This window comes from Rhipicephalus sanguineus, chromosome 4 (genome assembly GCF_013339695.2).
Source record: "Rhipicephalus sanguineus isolate Rsan-2018 chromosome 4, BIME_Rsan_1.4, whole genome shotgun sequence".
In the NCBI taxonomy this organism is placed as follows: domain Eukaryota; kingdom Metazoa; phylum Arthropoda; class Arachnida; order Ixodida; family Ixodidae; genus Rhipicephalus; species Rhipicephalus sanguineus.
The window spans coordinates 113571066-113597897 of NC_051179.1; the positions used below are offsets into that span (position 1 = coordinate 113571066).

Genomic DNA, 26832 nt, shown 5'->3' on the forward strand with positions numbered 1-26832 from the left:
AGTTACCTCCCGGTAATGTTCAGTTGTTGTTGTGTTGAAAGAAACCATCTTGACGACGAGGATTTTTCACTGGACGTAGAAGACTGTGAAAGCACCGAGAGTGACAGCGACGAAGAACGATCAGCTGCTAACTCACGAGGAGCGAGTTGCACTTCACGTCCCATCGTCCGTTAATGTTCTTTCACGCTCGTAAGTCACTTTGTTTGTATTTCATGTATAATATCCTTGAGCGAGATCAAAATAAAAGCATAGTTCCTCGTGTGCATTGCATGTATCACAATTATTGTGGATATTATGGAGCGCCGTATGCCGCCAACACGCTCGAGCTCGACCTGCTAAGCGAAATGGTTAGAGCGATGGAACGTGCAGTCACAATCCACGCCTCTCGGCTAATTTCTTCGACGTTGCGAAAAGCATACGTGTGCATTCTTTTCGATATTCATGTTTCGCTCGTGCTGATCGAACATCGGAGTGAAGGGAATTACACACGGCTAGAGTCTCAGCATGGCTGTGACACAAGCGCTACTGAATGGGATGTTAAATGCTTGTGTTCCGTTCAAGACGTAACTCCGTGTTCCCGACCACGCAAGTAATGACGACGGCGTATGATGTTTGCAAACCATCACCACATTAAACGTGTGGTTCCGTGCAGCAGCGATGGCGCTACTCGCTGGCGGCCTACTACTGCGGCAAATCCGTGAGGCAGACTCGGTACGTACTACCTCGGAGTGCCGTTCAGCTCATACGTCAGTTCTAGTTCATGCAGTTTTATGTAGCACGCACAGGATTTCGCAAACCATCGTTATGCACGGTAACGGAGTTGAAATATCCTTTCACACCGCAGCAAATAATTAGGTTGCGAGTACTTAGCACTTTCCATGGTTTGGGAAAGTATCTTAGTCTGACATCCATTTCAGCGCAGCTCATGACTTCATCCGGTGAAAGTTGCACGGGCCGTATGTCCGCACCAACGTGGTCCGCACGTCCTATATCTGTTCCCATGCTAACAAACGTGTTGACCCTCCTCCTGGCGCCATCTTGAAGAGCACGGCGCGCCACCTATAGTTCGTGGGCATTGCGAATATTGTTTAAAGAAATCATTGGCCCAGCAGCCGTTGTTTGTAATATACACGGTGCTGATGTGAGGCAAGAATGCGTAAAAAATCACAGCATATCCACGGAGTGAATGGTGATGAGTGGGCGAAGCTGCGGAGGTTCATCGGAACACCGTGAATCTTCCGTGAATTCTGCCCAGTACATCATCACCGACGTGAGATCGGGCGCGTTTATACTAAAGGTTCGATGAGTTATGACGACTTGCAGCTCACTTTAATTTTACATGTACGCTGTGAATTTTCATTGTTTAGAAAACCATTGCTTTAGAAAACATCTGGCGTCTTTCGTTAAGCAGCTGGCGTCTTTTCGTTTTGCTTTAGAAACATCTGGCGTTCTTTCGTTTTGCTTTTAGAAAACATCTGGTGTCTTTCGTTGGTTTATTTCATCAATCAACGGCGTTTTGAACAAAATTTTTATTGTTTAATCACGCACAGGAGAAATCTCACCAGACACTACCTTGGAAGTAAACAATGGCTGCTAATGGGAATGAGAGACAGAAGTCGGCTTTTAGCTAACACTTACACTTCTACTAACGTTTCCTACTGGAACATGCCAATGGCTGCTAATGGGGAATGAGAGACAGAAGAATTCTGCTTTTAGTTAACGCGCACGCTGCGAATGTTTTATTGTTCAACAACGCATAGGAAAAATCTCCCACCGGCACCACCTTAGAGGTCAAGATCTGGTACTAGCGTTACGACTGGTTATGCACTACTACGACTACGAGGGACGAACGGGTGCCGCCTTAAGAAGCTTCGCCCCTAAAAGTGCACTGGATATGACGCAACAAGGAACCGATGCATTAGTGTTTAACTCGTTTGCAGCAAAAATTGGTGGCCTAACAATATTTGCATAGCAATGGAGGTGAGTGAACGGACATGAATTACGATAGAGCGCAGCAACGCTGCCATGTTTCTCTAGAAGTCTGCAATATTGTCCTGTATAAACATTACAAACATTACTTTGTGTGGCAGTAAAACGGCTTCGCGAAAGCCGCGAACCGTAGCCGGGTGAATAAAATGGCATAGTATTAGTGGTATGGCGTCTCATGCCGTCACTCGGGATTGAAATTTGCGCTTATGGCTGCATTGCTGGAATGAGTAATTTTATAATTAATTTGCACTCATTCCATTGTTTGTGAATAAGTCATGCTTGCCCCCTTCTCTTCTGCCTCCCCTCGGCGTAGAAACCGGGCTGAAGGACGCTGTGTGACTATTCACTGACAGTATCGGTGTGTACTTCGTGGAGAGTGCTGTTGTCATTACTCTGTAGTGTCGCTCCAGGCTATACTCTTTCATTCTTTCACACACCTTTTGCACCAATTTCCTATGGCTAATCTCCCTGCAATTCCGTTGTTTTTCTCTCTCTTCCTCTCGTTCGCCCTCTCTTTACGGAACCTGTATATGAGTTTTTGAGTTTTTATATGCCAACAGCGTTATAAAGGAGGCGTTACATTAATTTTTTTCGGACCTGCACTCCTTGATTCTAGGGCGATTATCTAGACGGGGCATGTGTGGTACAAGAGAAAAAGAAAGATCATTGCATAATAAAAACTGTTGTATCCAATCAAGAGAGCCATAAAAAAACTTACACACGTTCATGTGTCGCGCGGATGCCAATAACTCTTGATAGTCCGTATGAAGCAGTCTCTGACTTTCTCTTCTGCTCCCCTGGACGTGACTTGATCATGAGGATTGCATGCAGTTATTATTTATAAATCGCGAATTCCTGGCTGTGCGATAGCGTAACGGTGACAAAAACAGTTGAAAACAAGCTTGGTACCGGAGCTCCCTCAGCGTAGCAAAGATTAACGCGCGTACTCACAAACGCTCCTCGACTCGACGACACTCCATTTGAACTCTGTAGAGTTGAGTTAACTACTTTTCTACAACTCGAGATTCAAATGACAATAAAGAATGCTCCTCGACGTTTCCTCCAACAACGAGCCATTAACGAGGGCTTCCTACATTCCAATGCACTTGACAGATGTATTGGAAGAGATTATGACAAATTATAATGGCGAAAGTCGCCCGGCAGAATAAAAACAAGAAGAACCATTATTCATTTTCTATTCTATTTTCAACCATTCGTCAAGTGGTGTTATCTCAGTGGTTGAGTAAGTCTTTTAGCGTGTTTTATGGCGAACAGCTGTGAGGCTAGTTACTTATGGCGACGTCAAAAGCCTTCAACTGAAGATTTTATGGGAACAACTGCTTGAAGTGTAGGAAATTTCTTTACTGCATCAATACGTATATCTAAGAACACAACAATCATACGCTCGTTGCGAGTATCATTCTAGTTGCCACATTTTCAATAATATATCGGTCCCGACTTCGGCGCTTAGGACGAGAAGCTTTTAGAAAGTGGGAGCGCGCTCAGCAATGTCATATTAGTCCACTCGTAGAAAGGTTCCACTGTTAGGCAGCAATACGGTTACAAAGGGTTGTAAATGCGAAAATTTGGATAACTGAGTCTTACCTTGACCCGCTATGGTTGTCTCTTGAGGCATGTATTAAATTGCATTGCCCAGAAAGCTTGGTCTTAAAACCAAAGCGTTGTAGACGACCAGACTCCTGCAAGCAGCTGATGACGTCTGTTGGGAAACGAGGTGTAGCACTTCCTTTTTCTTGATCGTTGTATCAGCAAAGGAAAGAGGACTGTTTGAATTTATGTGGCATAACTGATGTAATACAAACAAAATGAATTAGTGTTTCCACGCCTTGAAAGCCTGCCGCTGTGCAAAGGGTCAGTTTATTGCCAATGACACAGCAGACGGCTGTGGTAGCACCTCTACTACGCTCGCGTTGTTTATAACTGTCCCTGCATTTCGCTGCCTCGCCATTTATTGACTTTAATATTAACGCGATAACGTTAAAGAGCTCGTTTTGCTGCAGTACCGTTGTCGGAGTCGTTGGTTGTGAGCAAGAAATTGTCATCTTGTCCGCCACCGAAAAATTGAGAAAGCTGGAAATAAAATAAATAATAAAGGTGTTGGGTCCGAGTGAGAATGGAACCCAGGCCGACTGCGTAGCAAGCAGGTGTTTTATCACACAGCCACGTCTGCACTGAAAGTAACTTTCACGCTTTACAAACATACGCGCACTGTATACGGGTGTCACAGTACGAGATGTAATATCGTAGCAATATTGCATGCCAGCAGTTTACATTGACATCGGGCGTCACACCATTTGAATATCATAACGACTTGGGGAGTTTAAAGCGAGCAACCCATTAAAAAAGGCACGCACATTACTCCGAGTATTTTCTTAATACCACGTAGTGGGCGCATCGCAACTTCGAAAACGTTTCTCGCCCATAATTGCTCCTGGTTTAAAGCATGCTACCAATCACATAAGACACGCACCTTAGTGCGCGCATTGTGGTGCACACACACTGATACACCAAGGTTACCCCGTTGAAACGGGGTAACCTTGGTGGTCTCTTCTACGGCAGTGTTATAGGCGAAGGTGACGTAGGGTAAAATTTCGTCCCGCTTTTCGTGCTCGACATTGACATACATCGATATTATGTTGGCTAGAATTCTGTTCAGCCGTTCAGTCAGGCCATCTATCTATCTATCTATCTATCTATCTATCTATCTATCTATCTATCTATCTATCTATCTATCTATCTATCTATCTATCTATCTATCTATCTATCTATCTATCTATCTATCTATCTATCTATCTATCTATCTATCTATCTATCTATCTATCTATCTATCTATCTATCTATCTATCTATCTATCTATCTATCTATCTATCTATCTATCTATCTATCTATCTATCTATCTATCTATCTATCTATCTATCTATCTATCTATCTATCTATCTATCTATCTATCTATCTATCTATCTATCTATCTATGTCTGGCCGCTCTTCTGGTCGTCTCCATAACTTGTAATGCACAAAAATTGGCATATCAGGGGACCAGTGTATGAGGAACATGATTCAGTTGTCATGACATAATAATGCAAAACGCCTGTTGCGTACTTCATGAAACCATTTCCCTCAGTCACGTGTGGCACATGCCCGCACACCACAGTTCACGTTATGCGGGTATGTGCCTCAGTTGATTCAGTCTCAATGAACACAGTAACCGCGTACATTCACATCGAAACGGAAGGCAAATGAGGGAGCTGAAGGTGGAAATTCCCTGGAAGACGCTCGACTGCCATCCACTCGTCCACGTAGTCCGCCAGAATGACGCAGTGTTGTCTTCATTTCTTATGAGGCTGGGCGACGGTCTCATGCTGACGGGGTATGACGTCAGATTGAGAGCCGCTTTGTGACACGTGAAGAAGCCGTCGCTAAGTGGCCTCCGCTAAGCAATGAGGACGTCGACCGCTATAACGGACGCTGCCTCGACGCTACGGACACCGTTTTATGTGAGCCTGCATGCGATAACATAACTAGCTGTAAGAACGAGCAGGTACACAGGGATGCACTGACCAAGGCGGCCAAGATGAACGCAAGTGACATGAGTGGCCTGCCGGTCCAATTGCCTGCGAATCGGCAAGCCGTACATGATCACGGCCAACATCGACGTAAGCGACGGCTTCATTAATGGAAACATGGGCACCTTCTAGTATACATCGAGCGTGACGAACACGGCAACTTCATGCGGCTGTGGCTTGAATTTCCAACGCGCACTGTAGGCATTGTCGTCCCAGCCAGGACGAAGCACATCACTACCGCACACCCCTCAATACAATTGAAATGGGCGCCCGTGGTAATGCGAACCACCAGAACCATGATATATGCCAGAAAATTACCTGCTGTAAAAGGACACAGTTTCCCCTTGCGCAAGCAAACGCCATAACTATATATAGGTCAGAAAGGGCCACATACGCCCACGCGGTCTACGGATATACTACGCGCCACCTACTGAAGTTGATCTACGTAGCACTTTCGAGGGCTACCAGCGTCCACGGCCTATATATACCTCACCAACGCAAAAGGTGACTTCAGGCTCCGACATGTCGCCGGCTCTATCGAGAGACAGTCTGTCGATGACAGGACCCGGCTAGGAAACAGGCCTCTAGACATTGTCTTGGACCGGGCTATTGCCTTCATTCGATGCCACAACAACAAAAATCACCTCACGCTCACCGCTCTCAACGTACAATCTGTGCACACGCACGTGTACGACCTCGAAAAAGAAACTGACGTGTTAGCACTTTCTGAAACCTGGAGCGATGAGCCCACTGTGTTGTCCACAGTAAGCGGCTTCATTGCAGGCGTGGAGGCGTGGGCACATACAAGAACACGGTGATGCGCAACTTCAGCGTAAGCCGCATCCCACTTCGCCTGCATTCAGACACAAAACACACACAGACAAGCAGCGGATTAGGCGAGGTGTTTGTTGCGCACATGAATTACAATAAAAGAGTTCGCTCTCCGCCATTTACCTGAGAACTCTCAAGAACCGCTTCCACACATGCACACGGTCACCTTCCCGCCGCATGCTTCGCATAACGTCGATTCCCACGGTACGTGGGATCTGCCGAATATTTAGATGCGAAGCATCTGACGGTGGAGGTCAAACCGGTGGTGATGGTGGTGGTGGTGCGCGGCGTGACCACCCTTACTGAGCATGCGCAAACGCTCTCCACACACCTCCTCTCCACTCCCCCTCCCCCTATCCACCCCATCACCCCTTTCGCCCTCTCCAATTCTCCCCTCTCCCCTCCCCCTCTCCTCACTTACCCGATCCACCTCTCCTCTCCACACCCCCTCTGAAACGCGGGCTCGACATGCGGAAACGCTGCTTCGCATCGCCTCGTAGTCCCCTTTAGCGGGAGATCGTGTGATTTTTTTCTCTGTCTTTCTACATCTCTTTCTTTTTCTCTCTTAACTCTATTTCTTTCCATAATTTTGTCTGTATATTTCTATTTCCTTCTCTCCATACATATTTCTTTCTATTCGTGGCTCTTTTTATCTTCCTTTCGCTTTTCTTTATTTATCCCTCTCTCTGCCTATTTATCGCTTCCTCTTTCTTTGTATTTATTTTTGTTTATATCTTTCTCTCTGTTTTTTTTCAGTCTTTCTCTGTCTTTCTTCCTCTTTCTGTTTTTTCGCCTTTATTTCTGTTTCTCTGCCCTCTTCCTTACCCTCGCATGTCTCTTTTTCACCCACACGTCTCTTTCCGAGTCCCTTGGTGTACTATACTATACCATACTATACTATACTATACTATACTATACTATACTATACTATACTATACTATACAAAGCTGTGTTACTGCTTAGATAGCGTGCCTGCATAGCCTAGTGGTTACGATGCTCGCCTTAGGATCATGGATAGGCGGTTTCGAATACCGCCTCGGCAAGGAATCTTTTTACGCCGAGAATTTATCTCTTTCTCTTTCTATCGCTATCTGTCTTTCTCTCTATCTTTCTTTCTTTCTCTCCTTTTTTCTATGTCTCTCGACTCGTTCTTTCACCCATGGGAGTTATTGCAGACCTTGCCGGATTTCGATTACCAATGTTTTTCAAGTGAGTGGCACTCATGCGTGCTTTAAGCTTCCATGACAGTTAGTCCAGTTTTGGCGCCTGGCGTTGACTCTTTTAGCAAAAAGAGAACTCCTAATTTGTATATTGCTATTTTTCCAGTGTGCTATTCTGACTGTTCTTTTTGACACTTTGTCCCAAACAGGCAACAGAGCGCTGCATGCTTTAACGTCGACTGGAGAACGCATGGAGCTGAGAGTTATGTTGACGAACCACAGCGGTGAAAGCGTTTCCATGGACTACGACAGCTTCAGCGTCGGCTCTGAAGATGAAGGCTTCAAAATGCGCTTAGGCGCGTACCTAGGTCCCAATGGTAAGAAAGAATGAACCATGAGTTCTCCATTTGGCAAGCGATACCTTCGCGCAAGTTGTCCCTATTTGTGGGTGTATGACGTGAGGACTGCAGTGGTAAGTAGAGGCCAGAAACTGTTATAAAAGTCCGGATACTGTTATAAAATTGAGCAGTTAGCGCACAGTGAGTGATACTACTGTATATCAAAGGCGAGATATGGAGCAACGTCAAATATATGAGTGAAGAGAACTGGAATGAGACTGCACAAAACGTTTAGAAGGGTGCCAGGCAATAGAACGAAGCCGAGTCCTACATTAGACATGATAAAGCGTGTAAGCGGGACTTGATGATGTAAAAAGTAACAGAAGCATACACAACGCCGTGCCTCTTTTTTCTGCTTCCTCGCGAAGCCGCGCTTACAAACCCTGATATGGATTATAAGCAACTTGCCCGCCAACATGTTTTAGCTACACTAGCCACTTAAGGCTATATTGTTGACTTGTGTTGGTTCCTGAGTAAGTACATAAACGTGCAAACTAATAGGATGGAAAGCGACGTGAAATAGAATAATAAAATGTTCTTTCGTTTAAAAATTGCTGTTTCATTGAAACCAAAAAATACACCTCCTTGACTACGCAGTGACATCGATCGATTGCTCTTTTCAACGTCGACAGCACTGCGAAGTCTCTTCGGGTTTCAAGTAAACAAGTGCTTAGTTGTTTCTTCGCCAAAGCTATGCGTTGTTTTTTCAACAAAACATGGAGCGATACGTGGGTCATTCGTGTACACAAGGCGCTTCAATCTCACCTTTGCTAGCGGGCTGGAGGCACGAAATGTGGTCCCGCAAGGGCCGGGACAGTGATGAAAGTTAAAGCGGCCGGGGCGGGGTTGGGGGGTGGGGCAGGGGGATGAGGAGAGGAGCGTTGTCATTTGAAATACGACCTTCCCTGTATCTCATATATGAATCTTTGCTGAAGAGGATTTGGCGCAAGGATTCCAACAGCATATCGATTGGACGCCAATTTAGATATAGAGTTGTTTTTCCGCTCATCTAATAACATATGCTGACCGCATGGTGTACCTTACGGAAAAAAAAAATATATATATATATATATGTATATATATATATATATATATATATATAGCTTCGTGCGCGTGCGTTCCTAGTCCCGTTTCGATAAAATGGGCGTCTAATGGTCCCACTAGCGGAATAGCGTTGTCGTTTCACTTAGAAAAGCTAATAATGTGAGAAAACGCGTCTGCGGTATAGTTCGGTGCGAAGTCGCCGTCAGCTTCGGACTGCCGAGAAGGCGTCGGCTATGCGGCGCGGGTGCGGTTCATTGTACAAGGAAATCAATCTTTAGGCATAAGTAGTTGACAGGGGTGATCGCAAAGCTTCACCAAACTAATAATAGCTAATGTCAGCCACGTGACGACATGTTCCGTGGCCGCAAAAGTAGCGATACAGTCCAACATGCCCAAATGTTTACATGCAGCCTCGTGCACTAGCGTTCTAGGGGGATGTACGAAAGCGTCTGCGGTAAATGATAGAGGGTAATAAACTTCCTAAATTAGGCCAAATTAAGAAGTAGAGGCCCGAAAGATTGCCTTCTGGCAAGGACACCAATTATTACTGTCTTGACTCACTTTAGCATAGGGTCAACTGCAACTAAAACTTTGTTGTCCATTTTCTCAAAAGAGTGTTTTGTGCCTGCCACTCCGCTTGTGGAAAGCATAGCAAAACTATGGCTAGACAGATTTTTATGCTGTTTGTTTTATTGTAATCCACAGACTGTGCTATACTTCAATGCACTGTTGGAATTTTTGTTTAGGCTTTTATTCTTCTCTTATTTCATAATTACTGAATCGCACGAATAGCTGAGACAAGAGCATTTGCATGTAATGTTCCGCAGAAAATTATTAGGACCGTTAAAAAGTAATCTAAAAGTGTCATTAGGTACAGCAGTATGTGAGCAAGGACACAAAGTAGTTCCAGCCTCCTAGCATGTTTCATCATTGTGCCAGGCTTTCCAGAAGCAGGCAACGTGTGAATTTTTATGAAATAAGAATTGCTAAAGATATCTTTATGAAAACTTCAATTTGCATTTTTAAGATGACTTTCAGTGTTTGTCCCAAATTTTGTTAACCTAGACTAAGAAACTCAAAAGTTACAAATGATCGCCGCGTCCTCCCTTAAGTCATTGTTAACATACGTTGGATTAAAAACTCAGAGGGTCCCGTACGCGTTCCCCTAAGATGACTGGAAGGCGAAAACCACCTTCTTCTTCCTCTTGTCAGTCGATGTATTAATTCTCGCCCCTCCCGCCCCCCCCTCCCCCAAATAGCTTTCTGCACCTAACGCGTCGTGTGGATATGGCATAATATGCCATATCCACGCATCGATATGGCGATGTCATGTGGATATGGCATAATTTTATGTGACGCCATGACGTCACAAGTTTCGGTGATGTGCGACGTCATGATGATGTCATATGGTGACGTCATCACGTGATGATTTTTCGCATCATTGTGTTCACGCCGCCGACGCGGGACGCCGACTGTCAATCTTCCCGTTTCATGAGGCATCTAAGACTTTCGCCCTCATAAGCTAAATGGCATTTGCTGGTGGATGTGCGTAGCGAGCGATTCAAATGCTGCGGCTGATGTGTGCTGCATTTATGTTTTCAATAACATACTTTCAGTCAAGCATGCAGTCTCCTGATGCAAACAGTACATGCTTTTTAAAAAGCCCAAATTTATTTGTGCCATTCTCAAACTCAAGCTGGGCCTCTCCAACTGCATGTATTTTCTTGGAGCCTTATTTATTTATGTGGGAAAGATGCCACGCCGTCTGCGTTAAATACGACATGCTGCCACAATTGCTGGGCAAATCGCCAAATAATGCTGCGCATTAAAATTCTGCATTTTACTTTTACGGGTCGTTGTTGCCCTGCTTTGCAGCTTCAGGTTGCTGCAATAACTCCTCTTTCTTCAACCAATATTTCAAGTTCATGTGAGTTCTTGTTCACAGCCGACGTCTGCAGAACAAGTCCGGCGAGCATTATTGTATTTTCTTTCTTTTCTTTGGATGCTACTACACGCTTGGCCAAGTAGACCGCTTCTCCTTCCACCAGCAATATCGAAGTGGTGAACTTTTGGTCTATCAGTTTGTTGATGGCAGAGAGCGGCAGGTTCACTGGAATGCAGTGGGAACGATAATTAAGACAAATATTAAAAAAAGTCACAGTTTCGCCGCAACGGCTAAGCAATGAATGCGATAGCAATAAATTGGAATGTAACGCGAAGAACGCAAAGCAGCTTGAAATTGCCAGCGCGTCCCTCGAGCCCAAACGACGCCTGATTTCATTGCATTCCTCAAGCTTCCTCAGGCATCGAGAGTATTTTTCACAAACAAAAAATCCCTTTGATAATTTGGTAACAATAATCCTTTTTGTACGATTTGCATATGGTCCCTGCATTAAACGAATGCAGAAATTAGTCTGTGCGACAAAACACGCAGGTTGGGACGCTCTCCATCAGTGCAACGGCACCGGCTTTTCCACTTTCGACCAGACCCACAACAGCGGGAGCGGCCACTGCGCGAAGAAATACCGGGGTGGCTGGTGGTACAACGATTGCCACACGGCCAACCTGAACGGCCTCAACTTGAACGGTCCCCACGACAGCTACGCCGACGGCATCGAGTGGAGCGTCCGGAGTGGCAGTGTTTCCCTTTATTACTACTCATATCCCAGTGTGACAATGATGACGAGACCCGCGAAACTGAATGAAAATCACAAGAGCAGCTCTCTTTAAGCGAATGTAGGTACGTGAATCAACACTGCTGAAATAAAGTTGGGCAAGTTGTTGCGTAACTATTTTGTTCATGAATGGGCACCAGAATTTCGAGCAGTCAGCGCTCTGTGAGCTTACTACGATCGCTCAAACAAGTGCGAAACATGTAAGAGTATCGTGTAGTCCCTCTTATAATCGTCCGCCTCCACGTCACTTGCGGCATCAATCCTCCATGAGCCCATGCGGTAAACTCGAAAGCTAAACAACATTACTTTCCTAAAAGAATAAGCATGAATGTTTACTGCCCTCGCGCTTAGGATTGCGGATAGTGCGAGTTGATGTATCCAAGGACTGTGGAATCTAAGCAACGCAAGTATGCGCTAAAATTGAGATGCCACAACAAGTACATTTGTTAAAGAACGCGTTAAGGCTGATTATTTTTGTGGCCGTCAAAAATGGCAAATGTCATATGCCCCTGATGAAAAATGTGCCAGTAGGTAAAAATTATTATCTTGGGGACTGCGCAATAGCCATGCGGGAGCTTCAGGTTTTACATTCTCATGCCCACGGTGCATTTGTGCATTCAAGGAAAGCGAAGGCCGCCTAGGTGTATTTTGATACACGCGTGACTTTTTATTTCACGTTTTTCAGCATCTTTTTTCTAAGAGGTCTGCTGTGTGAAAAAAACGACGGATTAAAAGAATCGAATGCCGTCTTTGCCAAAGAGGTTTCGCAATTAGGACAATATTTGCGCCTGAACAATATAGAGATGCGCGGTATATCAAAGACCGCGGGCGAAAACATTCTTTAACTAGTTATTCACATTGCAAAACAAGTAGAGTGTCCTGTTGTCCCAATTGATATTGACACTATCCATAGAGTGATCACCGCCAATAACGCGAGAGCAAACAATCGAGTCATTCGCTTTGTCTATAGGAACAAAAGGAATGACTTCCATAAAATAACTAAAAAAGCTCGCCTGACCTCTAAATATTATCTATCTCGGCAAAAGCAAATATTCCAGCCAAGCGATTTTTTAACGGTCACTTAGGTTCGTGAAATAAAGCATTCCTTCTCAGAGGCTTTCAAGCTGAAAAAAAAGCGCAAATAGTGGTAGTTTCTGTGGAGGGACCAAGGTGGCACAAAAGCAAGATAAAATTCAACCAGAGCTGTCCACAAGATAACATCACGAGGTGATTTGCACATCATAACCTATGGCGAAACGCTGATGAGGTGCAAAAAAAGGCAAAATTGCATTTGAACACCCGAACCTACTAAACTTTAGTAATCAGCTTTCCAATTAGCGTCATTTATCATTAGTAGAACAGGATATATGAAGCCTCCAAAATTTTGCTATAACATTAATAAGCTTTGCGAAAGCGTACAACACGCATTTAATTTCATCGCTTTGTCAAAAACTTGGTTGCCTGGAAACGCTGTCAAATATGTCCACTCCTTTGCGATCACTTCCAGCTTGCTTGTAGGCAAGGTATACTTTCTAGTCTCAAAACCAAAGAAACATTATACGTGGGTGTGACCCGATACGTAAGAGACGACATAATGTAGGGAGTCAGAATTGTTGCACGCAGCGTATTATTAATGCAATACTTTAAATTCAGCGTGGTGCAAAACGCTTGTTATCGAAATACCACCAGATCAAGCCTGGGAAAACATCGTATCGCATAAACACAAACCTGCATTAGTTGCCGTGGTTTACAGGTCAACACAAAACAACAAACATGAGTTTCTGTTAGATTTAGACAAGTGACTGGAAAGTCACAGAAACAGTTTTACGCAGATAAATATAGCGGGTGTTATCAGAATGGGCTTTCATAAAATCGATGTCTATAAATAGCACAACGCAGACTTACTAACTACCGATTGATTACAATTTATCACATTGCCGACACCCATTACCGACTAAAGACAAAGCACACTGGACGATATAATTTTGAATATGCCAAGTACCGTGCCCGCAAGCGGTGCCTTAGCTTATGCCATTACTGATTGCCTTCCTGATTTCACAACCATCAAATCCAGCACTAACACAAGCCGTTAACTGACTTGAATTATACGCAAATAGGACTATATATGTGATGCTCTAATAAAAGAAAACGGTGCTCTGTATACTCAGCTAAAACAACTGGCAGTAAATATGAACGGTTCATCAACGTGTTTACCAGGTGTTAAAATTAGGTGAAAGTGTTTCAAAGTTACTAAAGAAAAAAAAACGTGAACCCCACTGTAAAGGTTCCTTTCCTCCCGTGAAGTTGACGGACAAGGTCCCTGGTGATGTAGCTCGGCGGGGATGAAGTACTCCACAGGAGACTTCGAATGATAACGAACAAACTGTATTGTAATTGTATCAGGGTAATTGGAGATGGGAAAACTAATTTCCACTTGACAGGGGATGTACCAAACAGGCCCTCACTCTTCTACACCTCGTTTGGTGTTAGAGCCCAGGGCACTGCGAGGAATTGCGCAGTACAGAGCCTCGCCGTCCTACAACAGCGTGGTTACAGCCCAGACTGCCTCTCCGCGCTCCGTCGTGCGGTGTTTAGAATCGAAAAACAAAAATGGTTGAACGAGAGAACAGTCGCGGCATGGATGGCGCTAAGCCCCTCCTCGCTGCTTACGACGCTCTCCGACAGCCCCCACCCCCGCCCTCCGCCCATGGCTCTTATTCCAACGCGAGTCTGCCGGCTCGTGCCTCTCGCATTCCTGCCCGCACCGGCAGATTGTCAAGTGCGCTGTTATTTAGTAGAGGGGGGGGGGGTGCAGCCTACTGTGACATTTGTTAGTATTGAGGAAGGAAGGCCTCAGTTACCGCAGACGAGTTTCGGGCAGTTGAGACGGCTTCCAGGTAGACATGTGCGCCGGACCCAAAATCACCGGCGGCGGCGCGCCGCTGTTTCCACCTCCGGCGGCGGCGCGTGAACGCCGCGGGGTTCATCGGACGGGCGGCGGCGCGGCGCGGAGGGGGGGGGGTGAAGCCGTGAATGCGGGTAAGTACACGCCGTAATGTTACATGAACGAGGGCTAGCTGCTAACTCTTTTTGCTCCCATCTCACTTAACTCTACAAAACGCTGGTGTATGTCAATACGGCCGCTCCCGGTAGAGAAGCGGTTTTCGGTCAGCTTGTCGTATATCAGTGGTCCGAGCGCGAAGCAGTGAGATCACAGCGCTCACAGCGCTAACAGCGCGTAGAAGCTATACGAGCCGCTCACTGGGGGATGTCTGCCGAAATAGCGCGCGTGCCAGCGCTCCCGACGGCGCCCTTATTAGTCAAAGTTCACAGATGCTGCTCGAGTTACGCAGTCCCTCTCCCCGGACATCCCTTCCTGATCCTTCGCCCAGCAAATGACGGGCGGGGCGTTTCCTTCTGCTTGAAGAGCAATCGACGGCAGGCCTCGCACGCGGGTTGATATTATTCCGTGTGACGGAGATGGCCAGCTTGTTTCATCTTTGCTTTAGCCATTTTCCTTGCCAACGCTCGCGAGCTTTTACTCGCGGGTAGAACATACTATGCGCGGAGCGATGCAATCGATTTAGAGTTTATACGGAACATGACGGCGACGATGAAAGCCTGTCCTGAGTGTCAATACAACTGCTAACGCAATAAAAATATACAAAAAAACCATCGAAACGCGCTCGCCTTTTTCTTGGGAAGCTGCATCGTCTCCGCCGTAAAGAGTTCGTCCGTTGGAAGAATCATATAATCCGGCGCCTTTTCCACTGGTTTCGTTCTCGCCTTCAATACCCCTCTTACAGTGGACATCTCCTCGCCACTTATTTGTTCATAAAGCACGCGTACAATGTCAACACTAAGCGCTGAACCTATCTGGATTTCGCGCTTGTCGGCTACAGTCTGTTATCTCTGCATGCGCCGTCGCAAACACACAAAATGGAGCGAAATCAGTTAATCGCGCACGATAGTCGTGCGAGAAGCAAGAGCGGGTGGGCGGCTGCATAGCAAAGCAGTATGGGAGACAATTCACAATTGTTATTTCTCGTATATGGACCAGTCGAGAGTATGTACCCTGATGATATCACGTGAATCACTGTTCTGGCATCACGAAGTGCACCAAAAGACAAGAAACGCCAAGAGAGAATAACGCGCTCGTTGGTTTTGCTTTTTGTTGTAATTTCAGAGGCTGTGTGGGGTCCTTTATAAACACAGGGCGTGCAGACACGGACACAGAAGAGTAGTCAAAACACCAAAAACGCCGCTAACAACTGAAAAATCACTCAGCGGCGGAACCGAAGGTAGACACAAATATTTATCTGCGCATTCCCACGTAAGAGGCCATACCTGTCAATCAATTGCGAGTAGTGGTCTACGAGAGAGATAGCTGTTCACTATCTCGACTTTCCTCTTATGTCCGTGTTTCCACGCCGTGTCTACTTAACATGAATACCTACCAACTAGCTCCGCTATATTCCAAGTTTGCCATTCTCTTTACTTCTGTATTTATTTATCGATTTGCTCGAGTAAGAATGAAAGGAAAAAGTGTACTAACGCACCGAGATATATATATATTACTTATCTTTTTTTATTTATTTATGCACAGTGTACAAGGTCGAAGACTCCAAGAATATGCTATCCAGCGAGTTGGGTCATCGCCCTTTAAGGCTGGAGGACTCGGTAGCGTTAAGGTCAGGCAGTACTCCTGATATTTCTGGAGAAGAAAGAGATACTACAACTTCTGGGGAGCTATTCTCGATGCGTTCATCCAAAGGAGATGTCCACAGTCCATTTCGGCAGAGCGCATTCAGTGATTCGAAAAAGCGGTGAACCGTGATGTCACCTCGCTCTTGACCATGCCGCCGCACCGAACCCGCCAGCACATTCCTAGCGTAAGAAGAGAGTGGACGAAATGCACAGAAACAGGAACTTTTCAAGTCTGAATTTGCATATGAATGTGTCCCAGATGTTTGAGAACGATGCAGAGAACGCGTACCGACCTTGCAGCTGCGTTAGACGAGCGGCCGCATTAAACCTAAATCGATGGCTAACACGATCAAAAGACATGTGCACCGAAAATCGGATCTCTTAGGGCTGCGTTCGTTGCATTGAAGCGCATTCCGTCCCTATCATTTGTGTCGAAAGTGTTTGAAAGCTTCGTGATGTCATGATGGCGCTGCAGTACAAGAACTGGAAACAGGGGGCGCGCTTCTCGCCGAGCTCCCGCTATTCAGCGGCCACTGAAATGGACAGTTCATTACATGGACACATCGAGAAGAGCTCCTCCGGCGAAGTGCTGTATTTTATTTCCAGATTCCCCATTCGAATTAAAAGAAACGAGTAACGGCGCGCCGCAATTATTGCGCGGCGGCGGCGGCGGCATGATTTCTCTTGGGACTTCGGCGGCGGCGCGAGCGGCGTGACCAAAAACAGGCGGCGGCTGCGGCGCAGCGCGGCGGCGCACACCTCTACAGTCCAGGAGAACGCCACTTCTCGTGAGCGCCAGCCATTCCCGGTAAAGGCAATGACGCTCTGCGACATAACTCATGCCCGGCCCTCCACCCACTAACAACTCAAAATCCCACGTCCGTGCATGAAAAAGGCATGTTTAGAAGAATGTTTAGAAAAGTAGAGCGAAAACCATTAGAAAACAGGTATAATACATTAAAAATCTTGAAAACGTAATTAGAATATCTATGCGGTATTAAGCGAGCGCAAGGCGATTCCAAAGTAACATGGAACGTCATAAATACAGCCCTCAACATGCGAATTAAAATAGCATAAGCGATATGGCTGTAAGTAGCAAGATAGCAAGTGATCCTTCTGTAATAGCTGAAAGCTTCAACAGCTACTTTGGCCACAATGAATGCATGTACTTCACAGTCAGACACGATGATATCGATTCCCAGTTTTAGGGGCGAAGAACCTTGGGGTCTCGGCGTGTCGGCGTGCATCGACGTCCGCTGTCGGGACGGTCCATTTGCTTAAGCGCAAGAGTGGGCGCCACCGCCTCAGCGCTTGCCGTGTGGCGAGAGAGAGCGAACGGCGCGCGCTGACGGCGAGAGACAAGGCCGACGCAGGCAGCGTGTGCTAGCGAGTTTCTTGATTGAAAAGACCGACTGCTAACGCTGCACAACCGTTCACCGGCCACCGCGTATTTATAGACACTGGATCTTGACCTGCAATGTAGTGCCGCTGGGAGATTTCTCTTGTGCGTAGTTGAACAATAAAGATTCGCAGCGTGGACATTAACTAAAATCGGACTGCGGGTCTCTGTGTCTAATCTCTCTGCTGTCTCTCATTGGCCATTAGCAGTGATTTTACTGTGGGAAACACCGGCACACACTGCTTGATTCGCCCCTCCACAGGTTACACGTTAGTAGAGCTGAAGCACCCTTCCCAACATGCTTCGCCCCTCCCCCAATTTTTTCTTTCTTCAGCCTACCGACCTAGATAAAAAATCACACCATCTCCCGCTAAAGGGGACCATGAGGCGATGCGAAGCAGTGTTTCGGCATGTAGAGCCCGCGTTTCAGAGGTGGAGTGGTGAGGGGTAAAGGGGAGAGGGGAAGTGGAGAGGGGAAAGGAGAGGGGGAGGGGAAAAAGAAGGGGAGATGGAGAGGGGAGAGGGTAGGAGAGATGGGAGAGTGGAGGGGAGAGGAGGAGTGGAGAGGGGAAATGGGAGGGGGAGGGGTGATGAGGAGAGGGGGAAAGGGCGGGTGGAGAGGGCTTGCGCATGTGCAGTAAGGGTGGTCACGCCGCACACCACCACCACCACCACCACCACCACCGGATTGAACTCCGCTATAAGATGCTTCACATCTAAAATAACGCAATAATATTCTTAAGAAATATTTCATCCGCAACTCTAGATTTAGCTTCTCTATGGGTAACAGAACAGTGATCGACTTGCATAGTGACCGCCTAGCCCATATGATCAACGAAATGTTTCTTCCAGGCTCGTTTTATACGCTACCTAAAGTTTCCAAGTTTGCACCAGTGTTTCAAAAAGGAGACAAGAGGGACATGTTCAATCGCTGTCCAATATTCATATTATCTCTGTTCTGTAAAGTTTTTGAGAAAGAGCTGCTAACACGTTAATGTAACGTCTTGCGAATACACAAAATATACGTGAAAAAGCAGTACGGGTACACAGAAAGAAAGACTGCGGAGACTACGCTACAGAAAAAACACAATAGTGGACATATAAAAAAATATTCATAACCCTTAAACGCCCGCAGGAAACATATTTTCCTACACGGTTAAACACGTCTATCTCCAGGACACCTAGATCCTTCGCCCTGAGACGGTTGCTACATCTGTGGTAATGCTTGAGAATAAACTGAAAAAAAAAAAAATTAGCAACTCCGACGCAACCAGCCACCCGGCACCAGCGTTTTCGCTGGCGCCACTGGTACTGAGACTTCGTCGCGCGCGTTTTCACCAGTTAAAATAACTCTTGGATGAATGTTTTTGCCTCCATGAGAAAGGTGAGTAACTACATTTATTGAAAGCCTCAAGTGTAGGGCTATTTTCTGGTTCACGCTGAGAGCCGAATGCAACGAGGAACTAAAGTTATTGACATTTGAATTGTAATTATGCAGTGGGAATTGCAGCTATGCAGTGGGAACGATGCTAATCCTCGGGGTGAGATTTCCTCTTTCTCTAGATCGATAGGCGTTTGACCGTGGAAGAGGCCCTAAATTTATTACTTTTCTTTACCTGATGATGTTAAGAATTCCGGTGAGAGCGAGGAAGATGATGATAATTACTCGCTCAAATGTTGATGCAACTGACAATGCCCGTACGACTACAATGCAAGGCGTTGGCTCTTCGGAAAGCTTCTTGGCGTCTGAGATGAAGTGCGGCTTTCTCTTGTACGGCATTTTCCTTGAGGAACAGCCACCTTCAAACGCTGCCGGGGCTACTCAAGTGAACAGAATGACGAGAGGTCGGAGATTGTTTGGTTTACGTGCAATCTTCACACCTTTGCGCCCCGCCATTTTTGAGGAATTTTACCAGAAGTACGGTTCTGCCAAAGGCCCATAGGGAAGTATATTTCCGCCCTAATAATTTTTACTTTGCGTCGTATTAGGAAACTTTTGAGATTGCATTATGTTCTTTGGTCAATAAACAGCGTTTTCGAAGAGTATTGCATTACTATTTACAATAGATACCTTATGGGCATTTAAGGGTTAAATGTGGGTGTTTTCTGAGACCTAGGGGAGGCATTTGATCTCGTTAATCGTAGTGTATTATTAAAGTATTTGAGAAATACGACATCCGTGCAACACCACTAAACCTCATTCGCACATACCTGAAAACCGTGAGTAGTATGCGGTCGCTATATAATTTTCCGGGTTTAGCGTCTCAGTACCACGATATGATTATGAGAGATGCCGTAGTGGAAGGCTCCAGAAATTTCGACCTCCTAGGGTTCTTTAATGTGCACCTGTGCACCTAAGCGGGCACACGGGCCTAAAGTATTTTCTCCTCCATCCAAAATGCGGCGGCCGCTGCTGGGATCCGAGCCCGCGACCGGCGGGTCAGCCGTCGAGCACCATAACCAATAGACCACCGTTGCAGGTGAGTATGTGCTTGTTAATAACATGTCATTTTCACAAGTGATAACTAACAGAGGGCTGCCCCAGGGATTTATGTTAGGCCCTTTTTGTTTTGCTATCACATTTCAACGACTTACCCGACTACCTCTCAGAAGACTGCATTTTGAGGAATATCTGTATACAGAGAGGCGACGTCAGGCATATCCAGCAGACTATCCTGAACCAGTATCCAGATTTACAAATAGCCTAATGAAAGACATTCCCCCAACATTACCTTCCTATGTCAAAGATGCGAGTCATTTTCTGGCTGACATTATCGATCTGACTCCACCTAAGGATAGTCTGCTGTGTTACGCTTGACATCACCTCTCTGTATAAAATATTCCTCATTCGGACGGCACTAAATCTGTTATTCAGGCATACGACAATTCACCCCAGAACAGTTCAATGGACGGCAAAACTCTCGGTGCACCTTTGAAGCTCGTTCTGGAGATGAACAACTTCGAGTTTAATAACATGCACTATTTCCAAAAAAAAATTGGGGACGCTTAAGCTTCGCCTTTAAGAGTTGAATGCGATAGCGATAACCGGCCCCATCCTCATCGCGCTCTGTTTCGCTTGTCATTAGGTGCAGTCGCCCAGGCGCGCGCGCGCGCGCACACACACACACAAACACACACACACACACACACACACACACACACACACACACACACACACACACGCACACACACGCACACACACGCACACACACACACACACACACACACACACACACACACACACACACACACACACACACACACACACACACACACACACACGACATACGTGTAGTAAACGTGAAGGTTTGCGCCCTCTTCAACAGCACTTTTTAGACAACAGTGTAGCCACTACGTGTGTGTAAGTGAATGCGCGCACTGATGTGTATGCCCGTTGTAATGGGTGGCATGCTTTATACCAGGAGCAATTACGTGCGTGATATTTATTCGAAGTTGCGATGCACCCACTACGTGTTCGTAAGGGAATAAGGGAATACGCGCAGTAATGTGTGTGCCTTTTCCAATGGGTGGCCCGCTTTAAGCCAGCAACTTGTTATGCAATTCAGAAGTGTAGAAGGTAGAAGGTAGAAGTGTAGCACTTCTATGAAATTCATGCTGCAACATGTGCCTACCGTAGGGAAGTTGGGCCCTCGTCAGGTGTATTAACACACCTTTAGCCCAATTTCCTCGGTATACAGTGTTCGCTGTACACCGGAATAAAATTTGATTTGATTTGACTTGATTTGATTTGATTTGACATGGTGTGACGCCCGATGACAACATACGATTGTACCCAGTTTCACTACGATATACATCTCGTACTGTGACACCTGTACATAGGACGCGTCTGTTTGTAAGACATTAATTTCAGTGCAGTTCAAAGCCATTGAGTGGCTCTGTGGTAGAGCACCTGTTTGCCACGAAGACGGCCTGGGTTCGATGCTCACTCGAACCTCAGCTTTTTTATTTATTTTAATTGCATCTTCCTCAATTTTTCGGTCATGGACAAGGTGATGATTTTTCGCTCAAAACCAACGACGCCAACACCGACGCCCACACTGGAATTTCTGCGGCACGAGCTCTTCAACGCTATCGCGTTAATAATGGAACCCCAATGGGAAGAAAGATAGGCGCCAACTATGGCAATATTTTTATGCGCACATTGGAATCTGAATTTTCAAGCATCACCCCCTTCGCCCATTTTTTTTTATCGCAGGTTCATCGATGACGTCTTTCTCATTTGATGCCACGGAGAAAAGAAGCTTATAGATGTCGTCAGTGCTTTTAACAACGCCCACGAGAATATTTCATTCTCTCGTGAATATCCGGCATCCACCATTCACTTCCTTGACGTTTCAGTGAAAATATCGGATTATAAGCTCGTGACCACAGTGTATAGGAAACCAACGGGCCGACACCAATACCTCTACTTTAGCAGCAGCCACGTCAAGTACTGTAAACTCGGCACACCTCTTTCGTTTAGGCGTATATGTTCTGACTAGGCCGATTTCGCCTCCGACTGTCAACAACTATGCAATGACCTCACAAGGCAGGAATATCCACATTCTGTCATCAACGACGCTATTAAGAAATCTGAAAAGCCGGACCGCGCGCCACCTGATAAAAAAAAATCTCAACCCGCAAATACTAGTCCCAACATTATTCTAACATATTCCGCCTCTTCCCCTAACATAAACCGCACCCTCAGAAGGCACCACAACATTCTGCTTGAAAGCGAAAAGCTACGATGTGTATTCCCGGAACCTCCACGCGTTGTCTACAGACGGGCGAGGAACATTAGATATATTGTAATGTCCTCTAAAGTCAACACTCCTGAATTCACAGGCAGCGGCCCCTGCAACAAGACAAGGCGCAAACTCTATCCAATGATGAACATGGTGTCCAGCGTCACCAGTACCGCGTCTTCGTTTTCTTATTAGAAAAGTGCCAATTTCAACTGTGACAGCGCAAACATCAAATACCTTCTCGAATCTACCTTATGTCACGCCCAGTACATTGGGCATACTGAGACTGCATCAGGACGAGAATCAAGAAGCACAAAGCACACGTAAAGGCCCTACCGCACCTTCCTCTCTCCAAACATGTCAATAACCTTTGCCACCCCCTCCACGCATTTTCCGCTGTGGTACATCAATCCAATTTCACAACACACTATGACCGGGAGGCTCGTGAATCGTACCTGATACACAAGTTGGACAGTGTCTCTGGTGGCATAAATAAGCATAGGCCGACTATCGTGCATGCCCAGCAACGAACCTGAAAACGAGGTGAGGACAGCGCGCACTTGACGAGGACGGACAGATGGAACACAAGGCATAGACGCTGTTTACTGGAGTTTTATGGCTCATACGCCACGGTAAATATGCAGCACGTATCAACAGCAACCAAAATGCACGGCAAAATAAGCAAAACCTGACAGATACACGCTCAAAACAGTTTTACGAGAGGTAACCCGATTATCTAGCCCCCAATAGGAAGGCTAACTATTTATCAAAAAAAAAAAAAAAAAAAACGCCAGGCCCGCGCTGAAACCGCAGCACAGTCACAGCGAAAGCTGGAAGAGCGGCGTTTCTAGAGCCCGCTGTAAGCTCTCTTGGGGCTACAATACAAGTACACTAGAAAGGTACCCACTACGCCATAAATAACAATTTCTGTGAAGTTGGGAAGCACCTACTAAGCCATTATTCGTCATTCTGCGGAGAAACGAGGCACCAGCTACACGTCTGTAAAGCATTATGTGCACTTTGTTGACGCGACGACTGATGACGATGAAGAATTATGGCTCAGCCCTTTGTAAAGGGTTGGAAGCTCTAAACGGCCCACCAGTTATGTAATTTGCATTGGGTGACGCCCGGTCGCTATTTCCCTCTCCCGCTATGCTGTATAACATACGTTGACGTGGGAGAGAGACGGGGGGGGGGGGGAACAAAGAACTTTACTGAGACCCCGAGGAAATGGATCATGCGCTTATGGGCTTCCTTGGCAACCAATACAAGTGCACTTGCGAGGAACCCACTACGCTACAAATCATTGTAATTTTTGAGTAGGGAAGCAGGCACTTTGCCATTTTTCGTCATTCTATGGAGAGCCCTGGTACCTGCTAAGCGCATGTAAGGCATTATGCGCACTTTGTTGATGCTGTGCCTGATGACGATGAAGAATTATGGCGGAGGCCTCTGTAATGGGTTGGAAGCACTCAACAACCTACTCGTTGCGCTTTCGCATTGTGTGGCGCCTGGTTACAGAATTCGCGTTGTGCGACGCTTAGTGCTTATTTTACTCGTCTACCACGCTACATTGCACATGTTAATGTGGTTCCTTCCCGACATGAAGCCTGTATAGCACCTTTTTGCACAGCAGGTTGAAGCACCGGCATGGCTCAGAGGTTAAATACTGGGCTCCCACGCAGAGGGCCCAGGTTCGAACCTCGTTCCATCCTGGAATTTTTTTTCTTATTGCGTATTTTGTTATTTAGAGGGATAGTGGTTACGGACACCGGCGGCGGGGGCGGCGGTCAGCTACGGCGCCAAAAGATCCGATGAAATGATCTCATAACAGCTTTCGCTGTAAAAGGGCTATGGAAGGGGTACTAACACAGCTGTCTTTTAGGCTCACGAGTCTGGGCCTCCACGATTTCTCGAGTCATTTTTTACAGCAAAAGCTGTTATGAGATCATTTCAACGGCCGTTTTTGGCGCCGTAGTAGTCCGCCGCCGCCGCCGCCGCCGCCGGTATAACATGAAAGTCAAACGTGTCCACTCAGAAGTAGTTGGATGTTTATTATACCTGCACAATATCTATTGGTGTTTGGCAGCTATAGCAGCTCTTGATGTGGACGCACTCAGGTTGACGCCTGGTGGCACATCTTCATCCCGACGACTAACGTCCGTGAACGGGATTAAACCTTTGTGGTTGCTGTAGTACTTAAGATACACCTGGACATAGCATATAGTGAATCTCGTACAAAGATGTATTCAACATCAACATAATGAACACTATCGACATGCACTCTTTCGAAGTTTAGTCATCTGACGAAAGAAACGGTAAGGTGTGCGCGCCCCAGTAGTCGGTGCCAGGGCACTCAAAGTTGTAGGCGGCGGAGAAACACCGTTAGTCCATTTGAAAGCGGCCCTGCGCTGGCGAGGCGGCGTCACACGCTGACGCGAAAGGCGAACCACGCAACTGCGTCGTCACCTTATTGAATCACCCTGGACGCCGCATTTCACCGACCATAGAGCTTTTTAGAATATTGCAGCAAAAGCCTCCGCCACGCTGAGATTACCGAAACGTTCGCAGTCGGTGGTCGCTGGCGTAATGATGTATTTACTCGCGGCCTCCGAGATCGGCTCCGGTAAAACGCCGTTGCTAGTGCTGCTCAGGCCATTCCATTCGCACGGGGAGAGCGTAATCAGAGAAAGCTGTGCGACAGCCAGAAGGGCGTCGGTTATTGGACGCTGAGCTTCTTTACTGAGCTTGGGCTAAGGTCGCCTTCCCGCGGAATCTTAAAGAGTTAACAGAAAAATTGCACGACGGCCGGGCTAGAAACGCGACGGAATACGCGACGCGACGTGTCTACCCTCTAGTGTGGCCGTGATTTATCACGGTTCGAGCGCGGAATGCGGTGTGGCGGCCAGGCGAGCGTTGCAGAGCTATCTTTTTTATATAGATGGATGCTATGAGCGAGGCTTTAGGGTGCCTTGAGGCGTGCTCTCCGTTTCACGCATCGAGACACGCTACCAGGCTTGGGCTAAAGCCGCCAGCTCGAGGTGAGAAAATTACACTTCTTTTGAAAACGCGCCGAATGGGACGGTTGTAGCAATGGTGAAACGGCGCGTTGCCGGAGTATTCGCGGAACCACGTATTACCTCACTCTACCGCTGCCAGAGCACGACACCGCTCCGTGGACCAAGAGCACTGCGAGTGGAAAGTGTGGGAGATAAAAGGCATGTTCGCGAAGGCTCCTGCATGTGTGACCGTGACGCAGTGGTTAGAGCGTCCGTCGTCTATCGTCGCGGACCGAGAGGTCCTGGGTTCTACTCCCGTTTACAAACATTTTTCTTGAATGTTTTTTACTTTGCCATCTCAACGTGTGCGTTTTGCTAACGTGTTTCAGTGACAGAAATACGTCATGGAAGCCTTGGAGAACCCCGGCATAAAACACTTTAGTGCTAAAAAAGTACCATGTTACTTGATTCGCGCGTGTACAGTATGTAGCACTGTCAGATGCACCTTCAACAATTTTTTTTTTATATTATACGGAAACACATCGTGCGATTAGCCGTGTCAACGCCCATCGTTTTCGGTGCATCACCACGAGCTATTAAAGCATTCTTGTCCTCTACGCTTTCTATCAGCAGAAATAGCAAGGACAACACCTCAAAAATAGAAATGTGTTACATATCCACTATCTTACGCGCCCAACTTGATTATTGGCTTCTAGAGACAATATACTGCTGCCGATCCTTCTTCAGTACTGAAGGCCTCTTTGCGCAATTGGCCTGCGCGCAGCGGGAACCAAACGGCACTAATGTTGGTGCCCGAGCGCGCCTAGGGCCTTAGCACAATATCTAAACTCGCAAGATCTCTGTTGATACCTTCTAAAACCTTCCTGTGTTTTTTGAAAAATCATGTGGAACACACCAGGGCGCCAGTACCTTCTAGCCACGCAACGAAGAAACTCCGACTAGCCTAATGAGAGCGTAATATTTATGAAGACACAATTCGGCTCTTCGCATCATCGTATACGCAAACAGGGATAAGTTCCAGAATGCGGTAATTGATGCGTTTATTCAAATAGAAAAGATATCGCGTATCAGGACAAGCAATATTGCGTGCTTTTATTATGCAGTTCGCAATAGTTTTCGTTTTCATCTGTTCGGCTTGAACAAAAATAAAAACCCTGTCTCGTAAGGCACAACGTGGTGACGAGCGGTCCGAGTGTTGTCTCTTCCTATGCGCACAAACTTAATTAAATAAAGAACGGCCATCATATAGTAGTACTTATCACATGGTGACCAGCTACTTA

The 26832-nt window shown here is 46.4% G+C and overlaps 1 protein-coding gene across 1 annotated transcript in view; it reads left to right on the forward strand.

The window, feature by feature from the left end:
* Positions 1–11795, forward strand: part of LOC119390590 (techylectin-5A) — a 77083-nt gene extending 65288 nt beyond the window's left edge. The window contains exons 5-6 of the mRNA XM_037658184.2: positions 7774–7941; positions 11441–11795. Coding sequence (XP_037514112.1) covers positions 7774–7941; positions 11441–11736 — 464 coding nt within the window. The 3' untranslated portion in view covers positions 11737–11795. The remainder of the gene's footprint in view (positions 1–7773; positions 7942–11440) is intronic.
* The last annotated feature ends 15037 nt before the right edge of the window (positions 11796–26832 follow it).